General features: G+C 50.1%; 1 protein-coding gene across 5 annotated transcripts in view; it reads left to right on the forward strand.

Annotated features, from left to right (window-relative positions):
• Nucleotides 1-1,029: 1,029 nt before the first annotated feature.
• The window catches only part of SUDS3 (SDS3 homolog, SIN3A corepressor complex component), a 41,940-nt gene continuing 22,671 nt past the window's right edge, over nucleotides 1,030-20,298 (forward strand). For 2 of the 5 annotated variants that reach the window (XM_062181993.1, XM_062181994.1), the window contains exons 1-6: nucleotides 1,030-1,349; nucleotides 3,258-3,327; nucleotides 7,774-7,829; nucleotides 10,516-10,587; nucleotides 13,629-13,648; nucleotides 15,720-15,876. In XM_062181993.1, coding sequence (XP_062037977.1) covers nucleotides 1,172-1,349; nucleotides 3,258-3,327; nucleotides 7,774-7,829; nucleotides 10,516-10,587; nucleotides 13,629-13,648; nucleotides 15,720-15,876 — 553 coding nt within the window. In that variant the 5' untranslated portion in view covers nucleotides 1,030-1,171. Of the gene's footprint in view, nucleotides 1,350-3,257; nucleotides 3,328-3,376; nucleotides 3,412-7,773; nucleotides 7,830-10,515; nucleotides 10,588-13,628; nucleotides 13,649-15,719; nucleotides 15,877-20,298 lie in introns of those variants that run through there. The other 3 variants (XM_062181995.1, XM_062181997.1, XM_062181996.1) reach the window with 3 other exon arrangements.

Below are 20,298 nucleotides of genomic sequence, written 5' to 3' on the forward strand. Positions count from 1 at the left end.
TAGCAGGGAGCTGGATGGGAAGTGGAGCAGCCGTGCCTGGAACTGGCGCTCGGGTCCCGGGCTGTGGCCCAACTCCTGGGTTCAGCTTCCCTGCTTGCTCCTTTCTCTGTGCAGATGTGGGAGTCGCCTGAAGGGCGGGGTCACTCTGCACAAACCATCACGCGTGGGAGCTGCATCCCTTCCTCTACGCACACCAGGGCGCGTTCCCCAGCCCAGGGCGCCCCGTTTGTAAGGGTGCGCTCCCCCTCCCAGAGGGAGCCGCCCCCCAGTCCAGGCGCCTGTCTGCAGCCCGGGTCTTTCTCCCTGGACCCAGGCTCCTTCCTGTAGGTCCGTGCCCAGCTGTAGTTGCTTGGAAAGCTACTGGGTCGGCGGAAACACCGTGCAAACGTTAACATCGGCGGCCGTGCGAGGCAGCTGTGCTCTGGAGGGCCTGGGTCTGGGGTCTACATGAAGCAGACTGGACGCAAGTGGCCGGTCTAGTTTTTTTTTTTTTTTTTTTTTAGCGGCCTGCTGACCGTACCATGGGCTACCTGCATTTTAATCTTTATTTCAATTCTTAACAACGTTCCTCTTAGGGGAGGGGCGACCTCCCTGTTCCTGCATGACCACGTGCTCTGGACGTGTAGACTTCCCGCCCTATTAGAAGGACGGTCCACCACGTCCACCTGCCGCCGGCCCTCCCACCCCTCCGCCCCTCTGGTCGCCGGCGGCCCTCGCTTCGTTCTGGCCGCGGGCGCCGCCTGGCGGCTGTTTCCGGAAGCCTCCCGTTAACGATGGGGTCCTGGCCGCGGCTAGGGCTGCCCGTGGAGTTGCCTGACTCCAAAGAGCCGGCCCGCATCCCTCCTCTGCCACCCGTCGAGGATTTTAAGACGGCGATGAAGGTGCTGGGCTCGCGGCGAAGGAGGCGTCTGTCGGCTTTTCCAGCCGTTCGAGAATGGCGGAGTCAGGCCGTCGTCGGGCAGCCCGCGACCCGGAAGTCGCCCTCGCTGCGAGGTCCCCGTTGCCGAGCGCGGGCGCGGGGGGCGGAGCTCGGCGGAGACGGGGAAGGGGTCGCCCGCGCTCCCGCTCTTCGAGTTGGGGGCCCGGCCGGGCGCAGTTCCGCGGACGTGCGGCCCGCAGCGCGGGTGGCCGCGGTCTCCTCCGGGCACGCTCAGCTGCGGTCAGGGGCGGCATGAGTGCCGCGGGGCTGCTGGCCCCGGCCCCGGCCCCGGCCGGAGCGCCGCCGGCCCCGGAGTACTATCCTGAGGAGGAAGAGGAGCTGGAGAGCGCCGAGGAGGACGAGCGCAGCTGTCGGGGCCGCGAGTCGGACGAAGGTGCGACCCCAGCCCGCCGGACAGCGCGGGGCGGGGGTGAGAGCGCTGGGGAGGGGGCGGCGGGGCGGGGCGCGGCCTGGGGCGGGGGAGGCGCGGGGCCGTGGGTGCGTGGAGCCCCGGTGCCCCCGAGGAGCGGGGACTTCCAGGTCGTCAGAGCGGGAGGGCCCTTTAAGGCTCCGGCACGCCGCCCCCCAGCCGTCTCCGGGCGGATCGGGACGGCCGCCCGCGGGGTGCACTGAGTGCTGGTCGTTTTTGTCCTCGAGAGAACGCGACGAGAGCCCGGCGTGGCTTCCCGGGGCGCGGGGCTGAGAGACCGAGCCCGGCCCGGTGCAGGTGCAGGTGGACCCCGGGCTGTGACCCCGGGCCGCCCCCGGTGGGCGTGAGGAGTCGGCGAGGCAGCGAGCAGCCCGTGCTCCGCCGGGTCCCCGGCTCGCAGCGTCTCCGCCTCCCGGGGAAGCCGAGGGCGAGACGGAGTTGCTGCGTGGCTGCCCCGGCGGCTCAGAGCTCGGGGTTTCAGGTCCGGGGCTAAGCCTTGTGTAAGATGTATGCCGCCCGGGCTGTTTTGGGGAGACCGGGGCGGGGAAACGAGGAAAGGTCAAAGGGCGACAGAGGCGGGAGGGAGAGGCTGCCCCCGCCGCCGGCTGGGGTGCGGGGTGCGGGGGGTGGGATGCAGCTCGGCCTCCCGCGGGCCCGGTAGTGAATCGGGCCGGCGCAGGGAACTCTCTGGAATGAAGGAGCGAGGCAGTAGCTGCTTGTGCGGGACGCAAAGTTGAAGAAACTGCTTGCGTTTGATTTAGAAAAGCTTGGAAGGCAAGGGTGAGCCGGATTGGGAATCTGAGTTGCTTGTGCTGCTTTTCCTGTCCACCAGGTGGAGCTGTGAAACCAAAATTGAGGTTCGTCCCCCCCGCCCCAAATCACATAAACTTGGTATTTGGTTGTTCACTTTAGTTACAGCTTTGGGAAGATTTGTTATTAGAGTTCAGTGTGTTCTGTAGAATTCACCTTTGTTGTATGTGTGGAACTCAAAAAAATTTTTGTATGTCAAATAAATGTTCCTTTACTTCTGTTCTCCATGGACTTTTAGGAGTTCCTCAGATGTATCTGATGTAAAATGCGTGGAGGGCTCCGGTGGGGCAGTGCACATACAGGTTGAGCATCTGTAATCCGAAAACCCGAAATCCAGAACTTGCCGAGTTCCCTTCATGCTGAGAAAGGTTCGGATTTTGGGCTTCTGGCTTAGGGATGTAAAGTCCATGCAAATATTCCCAAATAAAACACAATTCCCAGCACTTTTGGTCGCAGGCATTTTGGATGAACAAAACTCGGCTTGCACTGGGTGCTTTTTTGTGTTTTGAGAGACAGAGAGCTCTTCCTTGTTGGTTCACTACGCGGATGCCCACAAGTGCCAGGGCTGGGCCAGATGGAAGCCGGGAACTCAGTCTGGGTCTCCTGCATGGGTGACAGGGAGCCGGCTACTTGAGCCATCGCCTTCTGCCTCCTGGGGTGTGCCCTGGCAGAAAGCGGGGGCCAGGAATTGAACCCAGGCACTGCAGGGATGTGAGACCCTGCCTAGGTTGTACCGTGCTGTGTGTTTGGGAGCGGTAGGGCTTGGCTGTGTGCTGTGTGCGGTCTTAGGTCCCCGTCTTTGCTGAGCGGCCATTGTGGCTGCCTCTGCAGAAGCAGCAGAGTTGGCCGTGGCCGCCTGTGTCTCGGACGCCCTGCTCTCCACTGGGCTGCAGATAGGTGAGCTCTTTGTGTAAACTGTGGAAGTTGGAGACGACTCTGTATTTTCTGAAGTAAGTATAGTCACTGTGTCTTGTTGGTGGCTTCATGCAGGTGTGTGTTAAGTAGGAATTGATCTTACAGGAGTTTAGGAAGCGCTTGCCCTGTGTCAGCTGTATGAGTCATGATTTTAACCAAGCCTTCTTGCCTGTTTCTCTTCAGACACCGAGGATGCTAGTGAGACTGACCTGGCCAAGCATGAGGAAGAGGACTACGTGGAGATGAAGGAGCAGTGAGTGTGATTTGTCCTCCTTCTGTGGGATGTGGAACTAGCAATAGAATCTTGACGTGACCTCATGAATTACTTTGAACTACGGTACTTCCAAAGACCATGCGGTCCTTCCAAAAACCATGCGTATGTGTGCTGTTCCCACCTCCAAATGAGTCATGTTTCATTCATCTTCCTCTTCTAAGATTCTTGAGGGGCCGGCGCCGTGGCTCACTTGGTTAATCCTCCGCCTGCAGCACCGGCATCCCATATGGGCGCCGGGTTCTAATTCCGGTTGCTCCTGTTCCAGTCCAGCTCTCTGCTGTGGCCCGGGAGTACAGTGGAGGATGGCCCAAGTGCTTGGGCCCTGCACCTGCATGGGAGACCAGGAGGAAGCACCTGGCTCCTGGCTTTGGATCGGCGCAGTGCCGGCCGTAGCGGCCATTTCTGGGGTTAACCAACGGAAGGAAGATCTTTATCTCTGTCTAACTCTGTCAAAAAAAAAAAAAAAAAAAAGACTCTTGAGGGTAGGCGAGAAAGAACTTTGAGGGAAATGATCACGGGAGAGAGAATAAGGGCTGTTAGGAAAATGGCGCAGGCACAGTCTTGTCTGTGGCGCACTGTACACCTGATTTACATTCTATACCCTGGTTCCCACCACCAGTGCTGAAAGCCAGGTAGCCACATGGCCTGAACTACCTGTGCCAAGCTCCACCCCCAGCCTAATGGCCAATTCCTACCTCACTGCCCGCCCCCTGGAAAAGGTATATTAGACCCCCTTCCCAGACACACCGCCCCACCCCTCTGGTCTGTCGGGTTTCCCCAATAAACCCTTTTCCTTACTCCGGTGTCTGCTGTGTTTTGTGACGGCCTAGTAGAAATAGATAACAAGCGCGTTTAAAACAGAGATAACTTATGGCATGGCTCTTCATTTTTTTTGATGTGAAAAATCAATGCTCAGGTTTCTTCAAGCACCTGGGTTCTCAGAAGGGCATGAATCCATGAGAGCCGACCACATGCGGGACAGTATGTGAGAGCTTGGAGCCCGGGCTCTGTCCGCGCTCACGCCCATCCTCAGCCTGGCCTTCTCGTTGTCTTCACACGCAGCCACAGCCAAACGTGGCCAGAGAAGTGAAACCCTGCGCACTTTTATTGTAGGCTTAGATGGGAGATAGTGTTAAGTGTTTTCAGTAAGTGTTTGTTGAATGTAATTGGAAGATCTTGGCTTGTTAAATTTTTTTTTTGGTAAAGGTTTATTTACTTGAAGGCAGAGTTACTGTGAGAGAGGGAGAGGGATCTTCTGTCTGCTGGTTCATTCCCCACATGGCAACAACAGCCGGGCCTGGGCCTGGGCCAGGCTGAAGCCAGGAATTTCTTCCGGGTCTACCATGCTTTCCCAGGTGCATTAGCAGGGAGCTGGGATTGGAGGTGGAGCAGCCGTGTCTCAGCCCGCTGCCCAAATGGGATACTGGTGCTGTAGGCGGTGGCTTTAACCTGCCGAGCCACAGTACCGGCACCAACTTTTAAAATTCTTTAAGTTAGATCTACATTCTTTCCTTTCCAGTTTGTATTAACAAGTATTTTATGGCCATTATTTTTTGCTTTGGAATTCAGTGGGGTAATTCAGTTAGGCCTGACCAATGCCGAATAAAGGAGGATTACTTAATAATTCATGTGATCTCTCTGTATTCGCTCAAGGCTTTTGGCTGATTCATCTTGAGCCGTTTGGGATCCATTTTCACATACCTGTTTTCACCATATGTGATCTCACTGAATCTGAATTTTTTTCTCTGCTTCTTCAATCTGTCAGTTTTTTTCTTTCAGAATAGACTCAGAATGCGAAGGTTTTTGGTTGGCACCTGCAGTGTGGTAGAACATTTACTATCCTGCATTCTGAATACTGACTTCTTGTGCACGGTTGACTTGTCTGTTCTTTCTCGTGTCCTTGATTTTTTTTGAAGATTTATTTATTTATTTGAAAGGCAGAGCTGCTCAGGGAGAGAGAGAGAGAGATCTTCCATCTGCTGGTTCACTCTGTGAACGGCTGCAACAGCCAGAGCTGAGCCGATCAGGAGCCAGGAGATTCTTCTGGGTCTCTCACGTGGGTGCAGGGGCCCAAGCACTTTGGGCCATCTTCTGCTGCTTTCCCAAGCCATAGCAGAGAGCTGGATGGTATGTGGAGCATCTGGGTCTCAACCTGGGGCCCATATGGGATGCCAGCACTGCAGATGGTGACTTTACCCACTGTACCACAGTGCCAGCCTCTTGATTTATTTTTTTCTTACACTGCCAGTCCCCCCCCCCCCCTTTTTTTTTTTTTGAGATATCTCGGGGCTGGTGCTGTGGCATAGTGGGTGAAGCTGCCGCCTGCATTGCCAGCATCCCATGTGTGTGCTGGTTTGAGTCCCAGCTGCTCCACCTCCGATCCAGCTCTCTGCTGTGGCCTGGGAAGGGAATGGAAGATCACCCGGGTCCTCGCAGCCCTGCATCCGCGTGGGAGAACCTGAGGACCCTCCTGGATCCTGGCTTCTGATCGGTGCAGCTCTGTCCATTGCGGCCAACTGGGGAGTGAACCAGCGGATGGAAGACCTCTTTCTCTTTCTCTCTCTCTCTCTCTCTCTCTCTCTCTCTGCCTCTCCTTCTCTCGCTCTGTGACTCTGACTTTCAAATAAATCAATCTTTTTTTAAAAAAGAGATATTTCTTTTTTTGTTGAATATACTTCCTTAAGATTTGTTAATGTAGAAATTAGTTTTTTAAAGATTTATTTAATTCAGAGACAGAGTTAGGGGAGAGGCAGATTTTTTTTTTTTTTTTTTGACAGAGTGGACAGTGAGAGAGAGACAGAGAGAAAGGTCTTCCTTTTGCCGTTGGTTCACCCTCCAATGGCCGCCGTGGCCGGTGCACCACGCTGATCCGAAGGCAGGAGCCAGGTGCTTCTAGTCTCCCATGGGGTGCAGGGCCCAAGCACTTGGGCCATCTTCCATTGCACTCCCGGGCCACAGCAGAGAGCTGGCCTGGAAGAGGGGCAACCAGGACAGAATCCGGCACCTTGAGCGGGACGAGAACCCAGTGTGCCGGCTCCACTAGGCGGAGGATTAGCCTGTTGAGCCATGGTGCTGGCCTAAGACAGATCTTCATCCACTGGTTCACTCCCCAGGTGACCACGTTGGCTGGGGCTGGGCCAGGCCAAAGCCAGGAGCCCAGAGCTTAATCCACAGGTCTACCACATGGGTGCAAGGGCCCAAATGTTCTGCTACTTTGCCAGACACATTAGCAGAGAGCTGGATTGGAAGTGGAGCAGCTTGGACTCGAACTGATGCCTATATAGGATGCTGGCATTGCAGGCAGTAGATTGACCTGCTGCAGCGCAGCTCAAGCCCTTAAACTGGATGTCCGTGAGCAGTGGGAGTGCGTCAATTGGCCCTGGATGAGTCGGAACTCCTGTGTGGATCCCAGATTCTGCCTCCAGAGCTGGTTGGATTTAGAGCCTGTGTTCGGCCATCAGAAAGCTTCTGCAGCCGTTATATGTTGGACAGTGTTCCTTCAGGTTGGAAGTCCTCTGTGTCATGTGCAGTTGGGAATGTTTTTCAGGTAGAAGCAGAAATACTGCTGAGATTTGATTTATGTGGGGAATCACCATTCAGACAGACTTGCTGGAATGTGTAATTGCCCCTAATGGAAGAGTAAGGGAATAGCACACCTCATTTTTTTGCCTGGTGTGCGCTGTGCCCACTCACCCAGATGGGCCTGCAAATCCTGCATTTTTTTGTTGTTGTTTCTGAATTACTATTATTTTTCTGATCCTGAAAGAGTAGTGCATTTTAAAATGACGCGATCGCTTATTGATATAGTATGCATGAGGGTTATTTATATAGTTTGCTGTCTGTAGAAAACTCCTTTGGAATTTATAATCTAACTGCAGAGTTGATAGAGGAGTTTATTAACGCCATTTTCTATCTGTGTGTGTGTGTGTGTGTGTTAAGCTTCTAGATCTAAAGTATGATGGCATCACACTCAGTTTCCTTATATATTCTAACCTAACTGCTTATCGTTATTTATTATAATAGCTGTCTTCATATTTGAAGGTCTTATTTTAATTTTTATTTGAGAGAGAGAGGGAAAGAACTCCCACCCACTGGTTTACTCCCCAATATCAGGTGCCAAGGACCCATTCCAGGCCTCTCTTGTAGGTGGCAAGAACCCAGTTAGTTGAGTCGTCACTTGCTGCCTCCCAGGGTCTGCGTTTGTAGGAAGCTGCAGTGGAGAGTGGAGCCTTGACTAGAATCCAGGCGCTCTGATGTGGGATGCAGTCCTTTTTTGACCCCTGTACTGGTCCCCTGTAAATGAGCCATTCCCTTAAATGTTATGATTGACGTTCCCGTAACATCCCAGGTCGTTCCTGGAGGACCATGTTTTGGAATGGAGTGTTGAGTGTTCTGCTTTTCAGCCTGGCTTTTCTCTCTCCACAGGATGTATCAGGACAAACTGGCTTCTCTCAAGAGGCAGTTGCAGCAACTGCAGGAAGGTCAGTGTGTGACTGAACCCTTCACTGTTAGCTTCAGACCTTCAGACCTCTGCAGCAGTGGCTTTAAAGGGGGTCTGGCTGGTTTTAGCGAGCTGCTGCATGTGTTGCTATCTTCTCTCACTAAAGTGATTTGTTTTTTTTTTAGGAAGATTTATTTACTTTGAAAGTCCAAGTTAGAGGGAGAGACAGAGAGAGAAATCTTCCATCCGCTGGTTCACTCCCCAGATGGCCCCAATTGCCAGGAGCTTCTTCTGGGTCTCCCATGTGTGTGGCAGGGACCCAAACACTTGGGCCAACTTCTGCTTTTCCTAGGCCGTCACAGGGAGCTGGGTCAGAAGTGGAGCAGCTGGGACATGAACCAACTGCCTCCCATATGGGATGCCGGCATTGTGAGTAGCGGCTTTACCCTCCATGCTGCAGTGTCAACCTGCTACGTCGTGGCGCTGGCCCCATTAATTAATTAATTAATTAATTTTACTTATTTATTTTTTGACAGGCAGAGTGGACAGTGAGAGAGACAGAGAGAAAGGTCTTCCTTTTTGCCGTTGGTTCACCCTCCAATGGCCGCCGCGGCCGGCGCACCACGCTGATCTGAAGCTAGGAGCCAGGTGCTTCTCCTGATCTCCCATGGGGTGCAGGGCCCAAGGACTTGGGCCATCCTCCACTGCACTCCCGGGCCTTAGCAGAGAGCTGGCCTGGAAGAGGGGCAACCAGGACAGAATCCAGCGCCCCGACTGGGACTAGAACCTGGGGTGCTGGTGCTGCAGGTGGAGGATTAGCCTATTGAGCTGCTGCGCTGGCCCCATTAATTTATTTTTTAAGTATAACAGATTGGGGCTGGTGCTGTGGCTCAGCGTGTTAACGCCCTGGCCTGAAGCACCAGCATCCCATATGGGCGCCGGTTTGAGACCTGGCTGTTCCACTTCTGATCTAGCTCTCTGCTATGGCTGGGAAAGCAGTAGAAGAAGGCTCAAGTCCTTGGGCCCCTGCACCCATGTGGGAGACCCGGAAGATGCTCCTGGCTCCTGGCTTCTGGCTTCGGATCAGCGCAGTTCCAGTTGTTATGACCAATTGAGGAGTGAACCATTGGATGGAAGACCTCTCTCTCTCTCTCCTTCTCCTCTCTCTGTGTAACTCTGATTTTTAAATAAATAAATAAATCTTTAAAAGAAAATAAATAAAAGATAAACACTTTGAAAAAGGCAAAAAAAAAAGTAACAGATTAATTCTTCAAATGAAATTTCACTTGGGGCTTTCTATAGAATATGAATTTATCACTGTGTCTAAAGCTAGATATTACGTAGCAAAGAATAGTTAAGTTTTACTACTCTGTCTCAACCAAATGTTAATGAACTGTGGATTATCCATACTGTTTTTTCTCTTTTCTTGGTAAATTAAAAATGAACGAGATCTGGGGCCGGTGCTGTGGTGTAGTGGGCTAAGCCTCCACCTACATTGCCAGCGTCCCATATGGGTGCCAGTTTGAGTCTTGGCTGCTGCTCTGATCCAGCTCTCTGCTTATGGCCTGGGAAAGCAGTGGAGGATGGCCCAAGTCCTCGGGCCCCTGCACCCACATGGGAGACCTGGAGTTGGCGCCTAACTCCTGGCTTTGGATTGGCCCAGTTTCTGTCCATTGCGGCCATATGGGAAGGCGAACCAGCAGATGGAGGACTTTCTTCTCCCTCTCTCTGTCTGTAACTCTCTTTCAAATAAATTAAAGAAATCTTTAAATAAAAAGTGGATCTTGTCTATTGCTATTGGCTACTGAAGGCAGTGCAAGTGTGAGGGTTAAGAACATGGGCTGAGCTCATTGATTGGTTTGAACCCAAATGTCTCTAGGAATGTGACCTTGGTCATATCCCTTTCTCTTTATCTTTTTTCTAATCTGCAAAATGAAGAAAATCGGAGTGGGTGAATTTATGGGTGAGGAGTATGGGCCCCCGTAAAAACTCAGGGCCATTAGCTGCTACCTTTAGTTCTTTGACTTCATACTGTGGAATCCCACATCTGTGAAACTGCTTTTCCTCTAGACATTTTAGTCCTAGATGATTCACTCCCTTAGCCTGGGTCAGGGACAGACATTATCAGAACAGGTTTCCCTCTCAAATTGGGACTGTGATTCTTGGCTTTTTGGGGAAGAGCAGTGAAATAAGTAGGGATTCAATTAGAATCTAAACTAGAGCTGTCTAGAACTGGCATAGCCACAGGTCGCTATCTAAAGTTAATTAAATAACAATAATTCACTTGCCTGGTCACATTAGTTTCAAGAGCTAATACAGCCACACGTGGCCGATGGCTACCATATTAGTGCACGTGTAGTACATTTCTCCTGTTGGCAGAGCGGTCTGCTGGACAGCCTTGACCTAGAAGATTTTTCCTGTAAAGGGACACACACTGTCCAGCAGCCAGGGACTGATAGCACCTGGGGTGTCTGGATCCTTCCACACCCCCTCATGGGAGAGTCTTGGGCCACTGGGTTGGAGTGGACTCAAATTAGGTCCCACATAGATGATTATTGCTGCCTTGGCCAAGAACCAAGATCCAGTTAACTCTGCCCAGGTCGGGCTTTCCTGCATTTGTCTTTTACTCTGGTGTTACTAAAATATATCACTGTTGGCGCTCAAAGATGATGTTAGGAAACAGATTGATCCCTAAAGTAACTCTGTTTTGTAAATTCTCAAATCAGGTACCTTACAGGAATATCAGAAGAGAATGAAAAAACTAGATCAGCAGTACAAAGAAAGGATCCGAAACGCAGGTAAGCCTTGTTAAAGTGCAGGTCAGTCTTACGTTGTCCACCTTTGCTGATCCTGGAGGCAGTGTGGCCCTAAAAGTGGTGCCCCGGATGTGTTTCAGATTCTCCATTGAGGAGGGAGTTTTCGGGAAGAGAGACTCGAGCTACAGTGATGTAAAACTGATTTATCTTTCTTCCTAGTTGCCCAAGAAAGGTTCAGTAGTTGAGGATGTCATGGGTGGCCCTGGGCAGTCAGATTCTGCTCCCTTGTACCCCAACAGAAGTGTACCCACTTGCTCATGTGAGCGTGGCTGACTTAATGGGTGGTCAGGGGTGCTGATGTGAACAAGGTTTTACTCTCATTTCTGTTTTCCCGAGTATTCTCTGTTCTGGGGACAGGGTTGTCCTCTTGTAATCTCCCCAGGTATTGCAAGCATTAGGCGGAAGGGCATGCTTTTAGTCTGTTGCTCGTGGTAAATTATTCTCAACGATTTGTTGAGTAAATGTGAGTTCCTAAATCCTACAGAAAGTAGATGTGACAGCTGTCTAAAGTGCGTAAACCTGCGTTCTAGTTCATTACCAGCTTGGATTTTTGAGTGCTACCGGGGTGCTGCGTGTTCTTATCATGGTAGAAGTAATGTTGCTGGTGTTTGTTTGTTATCTAAGAAGCAGAGAGGCAGACAGTAGTCCTCAGATGTCTGCAGTGGCTAAGCCTGGCCTTCATTGAAGGCAGGAGCTGGGAGCTGTGTCCAGATCTCACTGGGTGTCAGGAATCCAGTTACTGGAGCCGACACTGCTGCCTCCTAGGGTCTGCGTTAGCAGAAAGTCGGAGTCAAGAGCCAGAGGTGCATGTGGAGTGCAGGCACTCTGATGTGGGATGTGGACCTCCTACATGGTGTTTTAACCACTAGGCCACGTGCCTGCCCCATAACAGATTTTAAAGTGAGGTCTCAGTACCACTCCTCTTGCTTTGCCGAGTTCTGATTTAGAGACTCCCAAGTTTCATTGGTATGGAAAGCTTAAGCTTTTGTTACCTTCTCCTGTGAGAAGTCCAGTGGACATCAGCAGATAGAAAAGGAACTGAGGGTATGGCTATGCTGGGAAAAGGGAATTAGAGCAGTCAGCCTTCCGCCCACCGTCCTGCTTGCCTCGCCCCTGCTGCCTCCCCACTGCGCTCTGAGTTGCTGAAGCATGTCCTTGGAAAATGTTCTCCTGGAGCTCCCCTTCAGCAGGTCCAGGAGGTGCCTTGTGTGGAGGAAGGCAGTCTTGGGCGTCAGATCTGGCTTCCATCTCTTCAGGTCTGTGCCTTTAAGCAGGATATTGGCTCTTGGGGCTTCAGTTTCCCTGTCTGTAAAGGGGACTGCCGATTACTCAGGGACTTGATTTAAGATATAAATAAGGAAATGAAATTCATATGAGCCATTTTTCTTAAGCTGGAGTAGCAGAGTGAGTATTGAATTATTCTTAATTGTGCTTATGGACTCAGTCCTGGTCTGTGTGTTCTTTCTTAAATCTCTCCATCCCCACCCCCACCCAGGTAAAAATGCAAAAGAGCTCCTAAATCAGTCACACTTGAGCTTTAAAAAGCGCATTTTTGCAGAGATAACCCACCTGCTGTAGTTGTCTGTGTCTGACTATTGTAACTGAAACAGCAGCTGCCAGCGCCAAGAGCTGCTTGTCATTTTGACTTACTGCTGTGGTGTGATTTCTCAGAAGGGCCCCGGCCTTCCGGTTGTCTGGCCTGTTGGTGTGTGGCGTGGTGTGAAGCAAACATGGGAGTGAGATTGTTGGGCTGTGTGCGCTTGCACTCATGGGCCAAACCGTCAGGGCTTCTGAGGGTTAAAAAATGAGTGATTTGCCCCTTTCTTCAGTATTGGTTTTCTACAACTGCTAATTGCTCTCTGGGCTCTTAATCTGCACTCTTAATCTGGGCTCTTAATTTGCACTCGCAAAGTTCTGTGGAATATGTGTGAATATGCATGTGAGTGTACTTACGGGGAATGGTTCTGTCGGATCTGTAAGACTTGGAAAAGGGGGCAGGGTAGACTGTAGCACCACGGGAGCACTGGCTCGCCAGTATGTAGTTGTGGGTTACAAGACAGTTCTGGGTTCAGTTTCTGCATCTATCACTTTAAAGCCCTCAACCAGGTCCCTTCCCCCGCTGCTCCCCCATAGCAGGTCCAGGGATGCATTGTGAGGAAGAGAGTCCTAGGTCCAGATCCTGCTTCCATTACTTTAGGTCTTGGCCTTTAAGCAGAATATTGGTTTTTGGAGCTCAGCTTACCACGCGCCACAGGTGTGCTGCAGACACAGTGTCACCCAGAAAAGACTGGCAGCCACAGACCTGTTGTGTTCCAAGTCCTGGGTTTTGGGGGGGAGGCTTATCACCTAGTGGTGGGAGCTGCTGAGTGAAGAGTGATTACTTGGCTGGCGCACAGCAGGTGGTAAATAAGCAATTGATTACTGTTGGGTTGATGCTGTGAAGTGTCTCTGGGGGGTTCATGCGTTGAAGGGGCCTCAGGGAGGGGCCTCCTTGGAATGTGATCAGAGAGGCCAAGGGCAGTGCTGGCTGAGGCCCAGTATGAGCAGAGTGCTGGGAGGGGCTGGGAAGAAAGCCTCAGGGGAGCTTGAAAGCTGTCCTTCCTTCCCACACATTCCCCTTCCCACGGGCGGGCGTTAACAACATCGGCCTTGACTCTGCTTTGGAAGTAACCACAGTGTTTCTTCCTGACCTGCCATTCTGGTGCAGGGACGGTGCAGACTGAGAGAGAGAGGAGCGAAACTTTGACTTGCCAAGGTGGTACGGTTCCTGCTGCTTGCTTTTGCCCTTAGGGAGAGCTGCCAGAACTGGCTCTCTTCAGAGCCACCAATTAGGGAGACAGCAGTACCTCTGGCCTGCTTCCCCTTCACATACATCAACACGTTACTGATGAAAACGGTTGCTTTGTGTAACGTCCTTCAGAAGGCAATTACTGCTTATAAATGGATCTTAGCTTCACAGTCTAGAAAGTGACAGAACCTAGCAAATATAATTAGACTTTTTTTTTTTTTTTTATCTCTTTCAGAACTTTTCCTTCAGCTGGAAGTAAGTACCATGGATCTGAGACTGGACTCTTGCTCTCCTGGTGTGTCAGCTTTTCCTTCTGTTACCAAATGAATTTGTGAGCCTTCAGCATGGTCCTGTGTGACTAACAGCTGTTCCACTCAGCTCAGCCGTCCTGTCTGTTCATTTGTTGTTTGGAGAGCCTCTCTTTATCACAGGCGATGGAGGACTGGCTACTCCTCACTGCTTCCTTGTTGACTTTTATCTCACATTCAAGCCATTTGGAGATAAGTCTGAACTATAATGGCCTAATTTGATACTGGTTCTCAAAGTGACTTAGTCTCTGAATTGGTTCCACAGTTTCATTTTACAGCTGGAGCTCTGTGGGCCAGTAGGAAAGGGATGTTTTTATCTTCCCACTGCACAGTCAGCTAAGTACTGGAGTGCGTGTGTCTCAGCCTGCAGCCCGGAGACAAGGGCCTACAGCTGGAGTGCGGCCTGCAAGTGCGTGTGAGGAGCACTTTCTGAGACGGCCATGCGTTATTGTTGGAAACCATTTAATACTCAGAGTGGCTGAAAGCCCTTAGTCACTCAGGACCCAAAGGATCACAGGAGCCACACCCAGCTCACTGTGAGTCCCTTGTTCTTCACTTAGCACAATGGTGAGATTTTAAAAATGTATGCTAGGTGGCCAGCGCCGTGGCTTAACAGACTAATCCTGTTAAGGCTAGTCCTTGGGCCCTGCACCCGCATGGGAGACCAGGAGAAGCACCTGCTCCTGGCTTCGGATCAACTTGGTGCACCGGCTGCAGCGCGGCGGCCATTGGAGGGTGAACCAGCGGCAAAAAGGAAGACCTTTCTCTCTGTCTCTCTCTTTCACTATCCACTCTGCCTGTCCAAAAAAAAAGTATGCTAGGCAGTTAGTTTAATTTGGTCTCGTTGTTTAAGTAGTTTGGAGTTGGGGTACCTAACAAGATCCACTGTGGTTACTCTTTTTTTCTTAAGGATTCATTTATTTATTTGAAAGGCAGAGTGGCAGAGGCAGAGAGAAAGAGAAGTCTTCCATCTGCTGGTTCACTCCCCAAATGGCCACAATTGCTGAAGATGGGCTGATCCAAAGCCAGGAGCCAGGAGCTTCTTCTGGGTCTCCCACGTGGGTGCAGGGGCCCAAGGACTTGAGCCATCATCTACTGCTTGCCCAGGCCATAGCACAGAGCTGGATCAGAAGTGGAGCAGCCAGAACTCGAACCGGCGCCCATATGGGATGTCAGCACAGCAGGTGGCAGCTTTACCCGCTACGCCACAGCACTGGCCCCAACTGTGCTTTATCTTACTGTGTTAGGAATATTAGCTCCTGCCCTTTGACTTTACTATCTTTTTTTTTTTTTTTTTTTTTTTTTTTTTGACAGGCAGAGTTAGAGAGAGAGAGACAGAGAGAAAGGTCTTCCTTTTTCTGTTGGTTCACCCCCAAAGTGGCCGTTGTGGCCGGTGCACTGCGCCGATCCGAAGCCGGGAGCCAGGTGCTTCCTCCTGGTCTCCCATGCGGGTGCAGGAGCCCAAGCACCTGGCCCATTCTCCACTGCCCTCCCGGGCCACAGCAGAGAGCTGGACTGGAAGAGGAGCAACCAGGACTAGAACTGGCGCCCCAACCGGGACTAGAACCAGAGTGCCGGCACCACAGGCGGAGGATTAGCTAAGTGAGCCTCGGCGCCGGCCTCGACTTTACTATCATATAATTAATTTTGAATTTAGATGTTTCATCTGAAAGGCACATACTACTTCCCTTTGAAATTGTGTCATTATATGGGATTGTTTATTGTCTTTGAGAAACTGATAGTATGTTTTAACATTTAAGACTAGTAGAGGAGAAATGCCTTTATAGCAACTGAGGTATACTTTAACAAAAGCAAACGTTTTGTGGCTCAGTTTTATGCATTCTTTGGAAACGTTGCTCAGGGATATCCTGTGTGTGTATGTGTGTGTGTGAGAGAGAGAGAGAGAGACTGAGACTATATTTCTGATGCTTTGCTATTGAGGACAAAGCCACACTTTGAGTTCATTCCTTGGCTCCCTAGACCATATCCCTGTAGCCTGTGTTTTTTCTTTCGCTCAGACTGAACAAGTAGAAAGAAATTACATTAAAGAAAAGAAGGCAGCAGTAAAAGAATTTGAAGACAAGAAGGTTGAGCTGAAAGAGAACCTGATTGCTGAGCTAGAAGAAAAGAAGAAAATGATTGAAAATGAGAAGCTAACCATGGAACTGACTGGCGGTATGAAAGCCCCGTGAGGCTGAGTCCTCAACACCCTGAGTGGGGTGCCTGGGGCCGTTCCAGTTCCTCCTTTCTTTCTTCTTGGGAACACAGCACGGGGAAGGAGAGTGTGCTATGACATCATGGATCAGAGTTCCAGTCCTGCTTTACATTTATATATGTGCCCTTAGTCAAACTGCCTAACTTCCCTGAGCCTGTTTCCTGTTGTACTATGGGGATGGGCATACCCTCTCTCAGGATTGTGGGTAGAGATATGAGTGCTTTGTACAGTGTCCTTGTGTAGACCAGGGGTGGGCCATGTCCAGCCTTGGGGGCCGTGTAAGGCCTGTGAAATCATTTGGTCTGCCCTTGTCCAGGCAGCTGCAGGGGTGGACTCAGTTTATTATAGGAGGCTAGTTTTCTTAAAAGATTTATTTGAAAGGCAGAATTACAGAGAGGCTGAGAGAGATCGGGAGATTGAGCAGTCTTCCATCTGCTGGTTCACTCCCCAGATGGCCAGAAGAGCTGGAGCTGGGTTCATCAGAAGCCAGGAAATTCTTCCTGGGTCTCCCATGTGGCTGCAGGGGCCCAAGGACTTGGACTATCTTCTGCTGCCTTCCCAGGCACATTAGCTGTTAGCTGGATTGGAAGTGGAACAGCCAGGACTTAAACTGGTGCCCATATGGGTTGCTGGCACTAAAGGCGAATTTTTAAGTTGATAACTTCGTGTGGTCTGTGAATGATGTTATAAATATTTAGATAGAGATGGCGCTGTGGCGTAGCAAGTAAGGCTGCCTCCTAAAGTGCTGGCATCCCATGTGGGTGTCAGTTGTGACTCCCTGTTGCTCCACTTCCCATCCAGTACCCTGCTAATGTGCCTGAGAAAGCAGTGGAAAATGGCCCAACTCCTTAGGCCCTTGCACTCATGAGGGAGTCCTGGAAGAAGCTCCTGGCTTCAGATCGGCCCAGCTCCAGCTGTTGCAGCCATTTGAGGAGTAATCCAAAGGACGGTAGACCTTTCTTTCTCTTGCTCTTCCTTTCAAATAAGTAAATCTTTAAAAATTATAAAAAACAAAAAATCCAGGTGGCCCTTGGCAGAAGAAAGGTTCTCCACCCCTGGTGTAGACATAACAATAAATGGTAGACCCGTAGGAATAATTGCAAATTCTGACCTAATGCTTTACTTAATTCCTGGGTCAGCTGCCATTTGTGTCTTAGTTGTGTCCTGAACAACTTACCTAAGTCCGTATGTAGTGAATGGGAATCCCTGTTCTGTTCACTCTGCCTTAATTCCAGAAAAGGTCTTGTTCTCCTCTGACCTAGATGTGAGAAGAAAGGTTCTTGGCTGTGTCATCTATGCTTTTAGGTCTCTTCCCCCAGCCGTTGCTGTGAACGTTACAGAAGGAGCTGATAGGATTCCAACAGGGTAGCTAAACTTCTGTGTTTTCCTGTGAAGGTGGTGAAGTTACAGGAGATCCAGAACCAGTTCCTCTTTAGCTTTCCAGGACTTAGTAATCCACATGGGGGAACTTAGCAGATTGTAGGCAAGTTTAAAGGAGAAGCAATATAGACCAGCTCTTTTGTTGCCATTTGTAGACTGATGAATCCTAGAAGGATACGGGGAATTGGCTTCAACTAGCGATTGTGGAGTTGGCAAGTACTGTGAGGTGAGTCAGTGGTTTGTCACTGGGACGTGTAGGTGGCGTGCCAAATTTAACTTTCTAATAATCACATTAGAAGGTTCTGAGGACCAGTTAAGATCTTTGTTTCACCTGTATATTCCTGGTGGCGTGAATGAACCAGTTTGGCCTTCCCATCCCCATGACACAGCAGTGAGAACATGGTTGTATCTGGGGTAGGGGAGGTTTAACTCTTGGGGGAAAAAAAAATCTATCCTCTGATAGCTTCTTCATTAAATAACTTGGCAAAAGGAGTGAGTTCCTTGAAGGCCTCTGAAAGCAGCTCAGAATATATATATATATATATATATATATATATATATATATATTGTGTGTGAGAAGGATGCTAAAATAGCATCTTCAGACAGCACCATCTTGTTCTTGTTGAAATGCTTTTTTAATTAGAGTGATCGCACTGTGGTGCCTGTCTGCCGCCGGTCTGCCTGCCTGCTTTCAGATCTGCACAGTTCTCTTTGATGGTGGCTGTGACTGGCAGTGATGCCTCATCGCACTCTGCTCAGGCCACCAGATGTTCAGAGCCTTCATTGGGCTAGTGGGAAACACTGTCGATTTATGGCTGCTCCCTTTCCATCTGCAGGGAGGGGTGTCATCAGCTCACCTGCGATTTGGCATCCTAATTGTTGACAAGCAGTAGACATTGTTTGGCCAGGCAGTTTTAGAAACAGGATCTTAACTGGGACAAGAGGCATTCTGATGGACTTGAGGCTGAACCTGCCAGGGTAGATACGACAAATGCAGGGAAATCATTTGTGACATGATAAAATAAATTACAGAAGTGTTTAAAGCTAGCCATGGACATTAAAGGCACTGATGTCCTTCCCCAAGCCATTTGGTCCCCTTGGTATGGGAAGCACTGCCAAGGCAATGATAGAGTGTGGCGAGAGAAGGCACAGGAGCTAGAAGGATAATTAGCATTTCCACAGATGGTGCTGCTGTGGTGTTGGATTAAAGGCTTGGTTTTGTTCCTCTAATTGAGTGACTGACTTCACCTTTGTGGATTGATTCCCAGTATTAATATTGCCCACCCCTGCTTGGAAAGTCTTTTCTGGTTCAACGTGAAGATCTCTTGAAAAACAAAGCAGCCTAAGAGGCAGATGAGAATGTCACACTGGATGTGAGTGTTATCTGGTGACCCGTGCTGTCTGAGCAGGATTTACTCACTCGCAAACCTCCTGTGGGCACTTAGGAAAACTAGGTTGTACAGGTGGAAAGGTGGACTGTAAATAAAGATGCTAGGATGAGCCGTAAGTCAGTACTTCTCCAACTTTAATATGTAATATGGGTCACTTCTGGGGGAGGGTGGTCTTTAAAATTTTTTAAAATTTCTGTTATTTGAAAGGCAGAGAGAAAGAGATCTCCTATCTGCTGGTTTACTGCCCAAATGCTTGCAACCAGCCAGAGGTTAGGATTGCAGCTGCCCAAGTGCTTGAGCCATCTTCTGTGACTGGTGCTTCCAGGAAGAGGAGCCATGATTGAACCAGGCCATCCGATAAGAGGTGGGGCATCCAAGTTGGGACTTAACCAGTGAACCAAATGTTTGCTCCCACCTGGGGTCTTGATACAGTGCAGCCTCTGTTTCAGGAGGCCTGAGGTGTTTCAGGTATCCTGGACCGTGCTTTGAGTAGTCGAGTTTTAGGTAGAATTATCAGAGTGTGAGTGTTCTCTAACGTTGAGGTCAGGGTTCTAAGTGACCCAGATAATCATTGAGAACTTAATGAGCTTTAAAAGGTGGAGAGTTTCATTGTTTTTCTTGTTAGTGTAGCCATCTTTTCTTCCAAGAGTCTATTGATGCCGCTTCATTTTCTTTTGTAAGTTCTTGCTCACCAGAGGATCTTCTAACCTTCAAGGCCCAGTGATAGCCACTCATGACCTCAGCAAAGCCTTTGAGTTTCCTGTAGAAGCTACTGGATCCAGAGCTGGCACCATGAGTCATAATGTCAACATAGGAGTCTGCTTCCTAGGCACTTACATTGAGTCAGGCATTCTGTAAAAACATCAGCAAAACAGAGCTACCTCTGCAGGCTCACAGAATGGGGTGAATGCTGGCTTTTACAAAATTTTTTCTGGGGCGGGGGGCTTCTCATTTGGCAAGGAGATGAGAGAATCTACTATGAAGATGATGAGATAGTGCCTATGAATGCTTCGTGCACAGAGTAAACACTGAGGCATTGACAGTTATAACCTCCCTGCAGCTCCCTTTGATTTGGGAGCCATTCTTTTTTATTTATTTGGAAGAGTTATAGAGAGATGTAGAGGCAGAGAGAGAGAGAGAGAGAGGGCTTCCACCTGCTGTAGTGGTTGGTGTTGAGCTGATCCAAAGCCAGGAGCCAGGAGCTTCTTCTGGGTTTCCCGCATGGATGCAGGGGCCCAAGGACTTGGGCCATCCTCTGCTGCTTTCCCAGGTGCATTAGCAGGGAACTGGATCAGAAATAGAGCAGCCAGGACTCAAACTGGCACCTATGTAGGATGCTGGTTTGGCAGGCCGGGGCTTTAACCCGCTGTGCCACATGTCTGGCCCCGGCAGCCATTATTCTGCCATTACAAATGGAAGAGCAGACTTGGAGAATAGTCGTCATTTGCTTTCAGTCCTGCAACTGAAAAATAGTTCTTAAGCCAGGATTTGGCCTCCAATGTGTTGTCTTCACCACCATATTTTATCTACTCTCTCCTGATAAGATGAATATGTGTAGTACTTCTTGGTGTGCAGAATGTGGATAATGGTTAAGACCTGTGTCCTTAAGGA

This window comes from Lepus europaeus, chromosome 23 (assembly GCF_033115175.1).
Source record: "Lepus europaeus isolate LE1 chromosome 23, mLepTim1.pri, whole genome shotgun sequence".
Classification (NCBI taxonomy): Eukaryota; Metazoa; Chordata; class Mammalia; order Lagomorpha; family Leporidae; genus Lepus; species Lepus europaeus.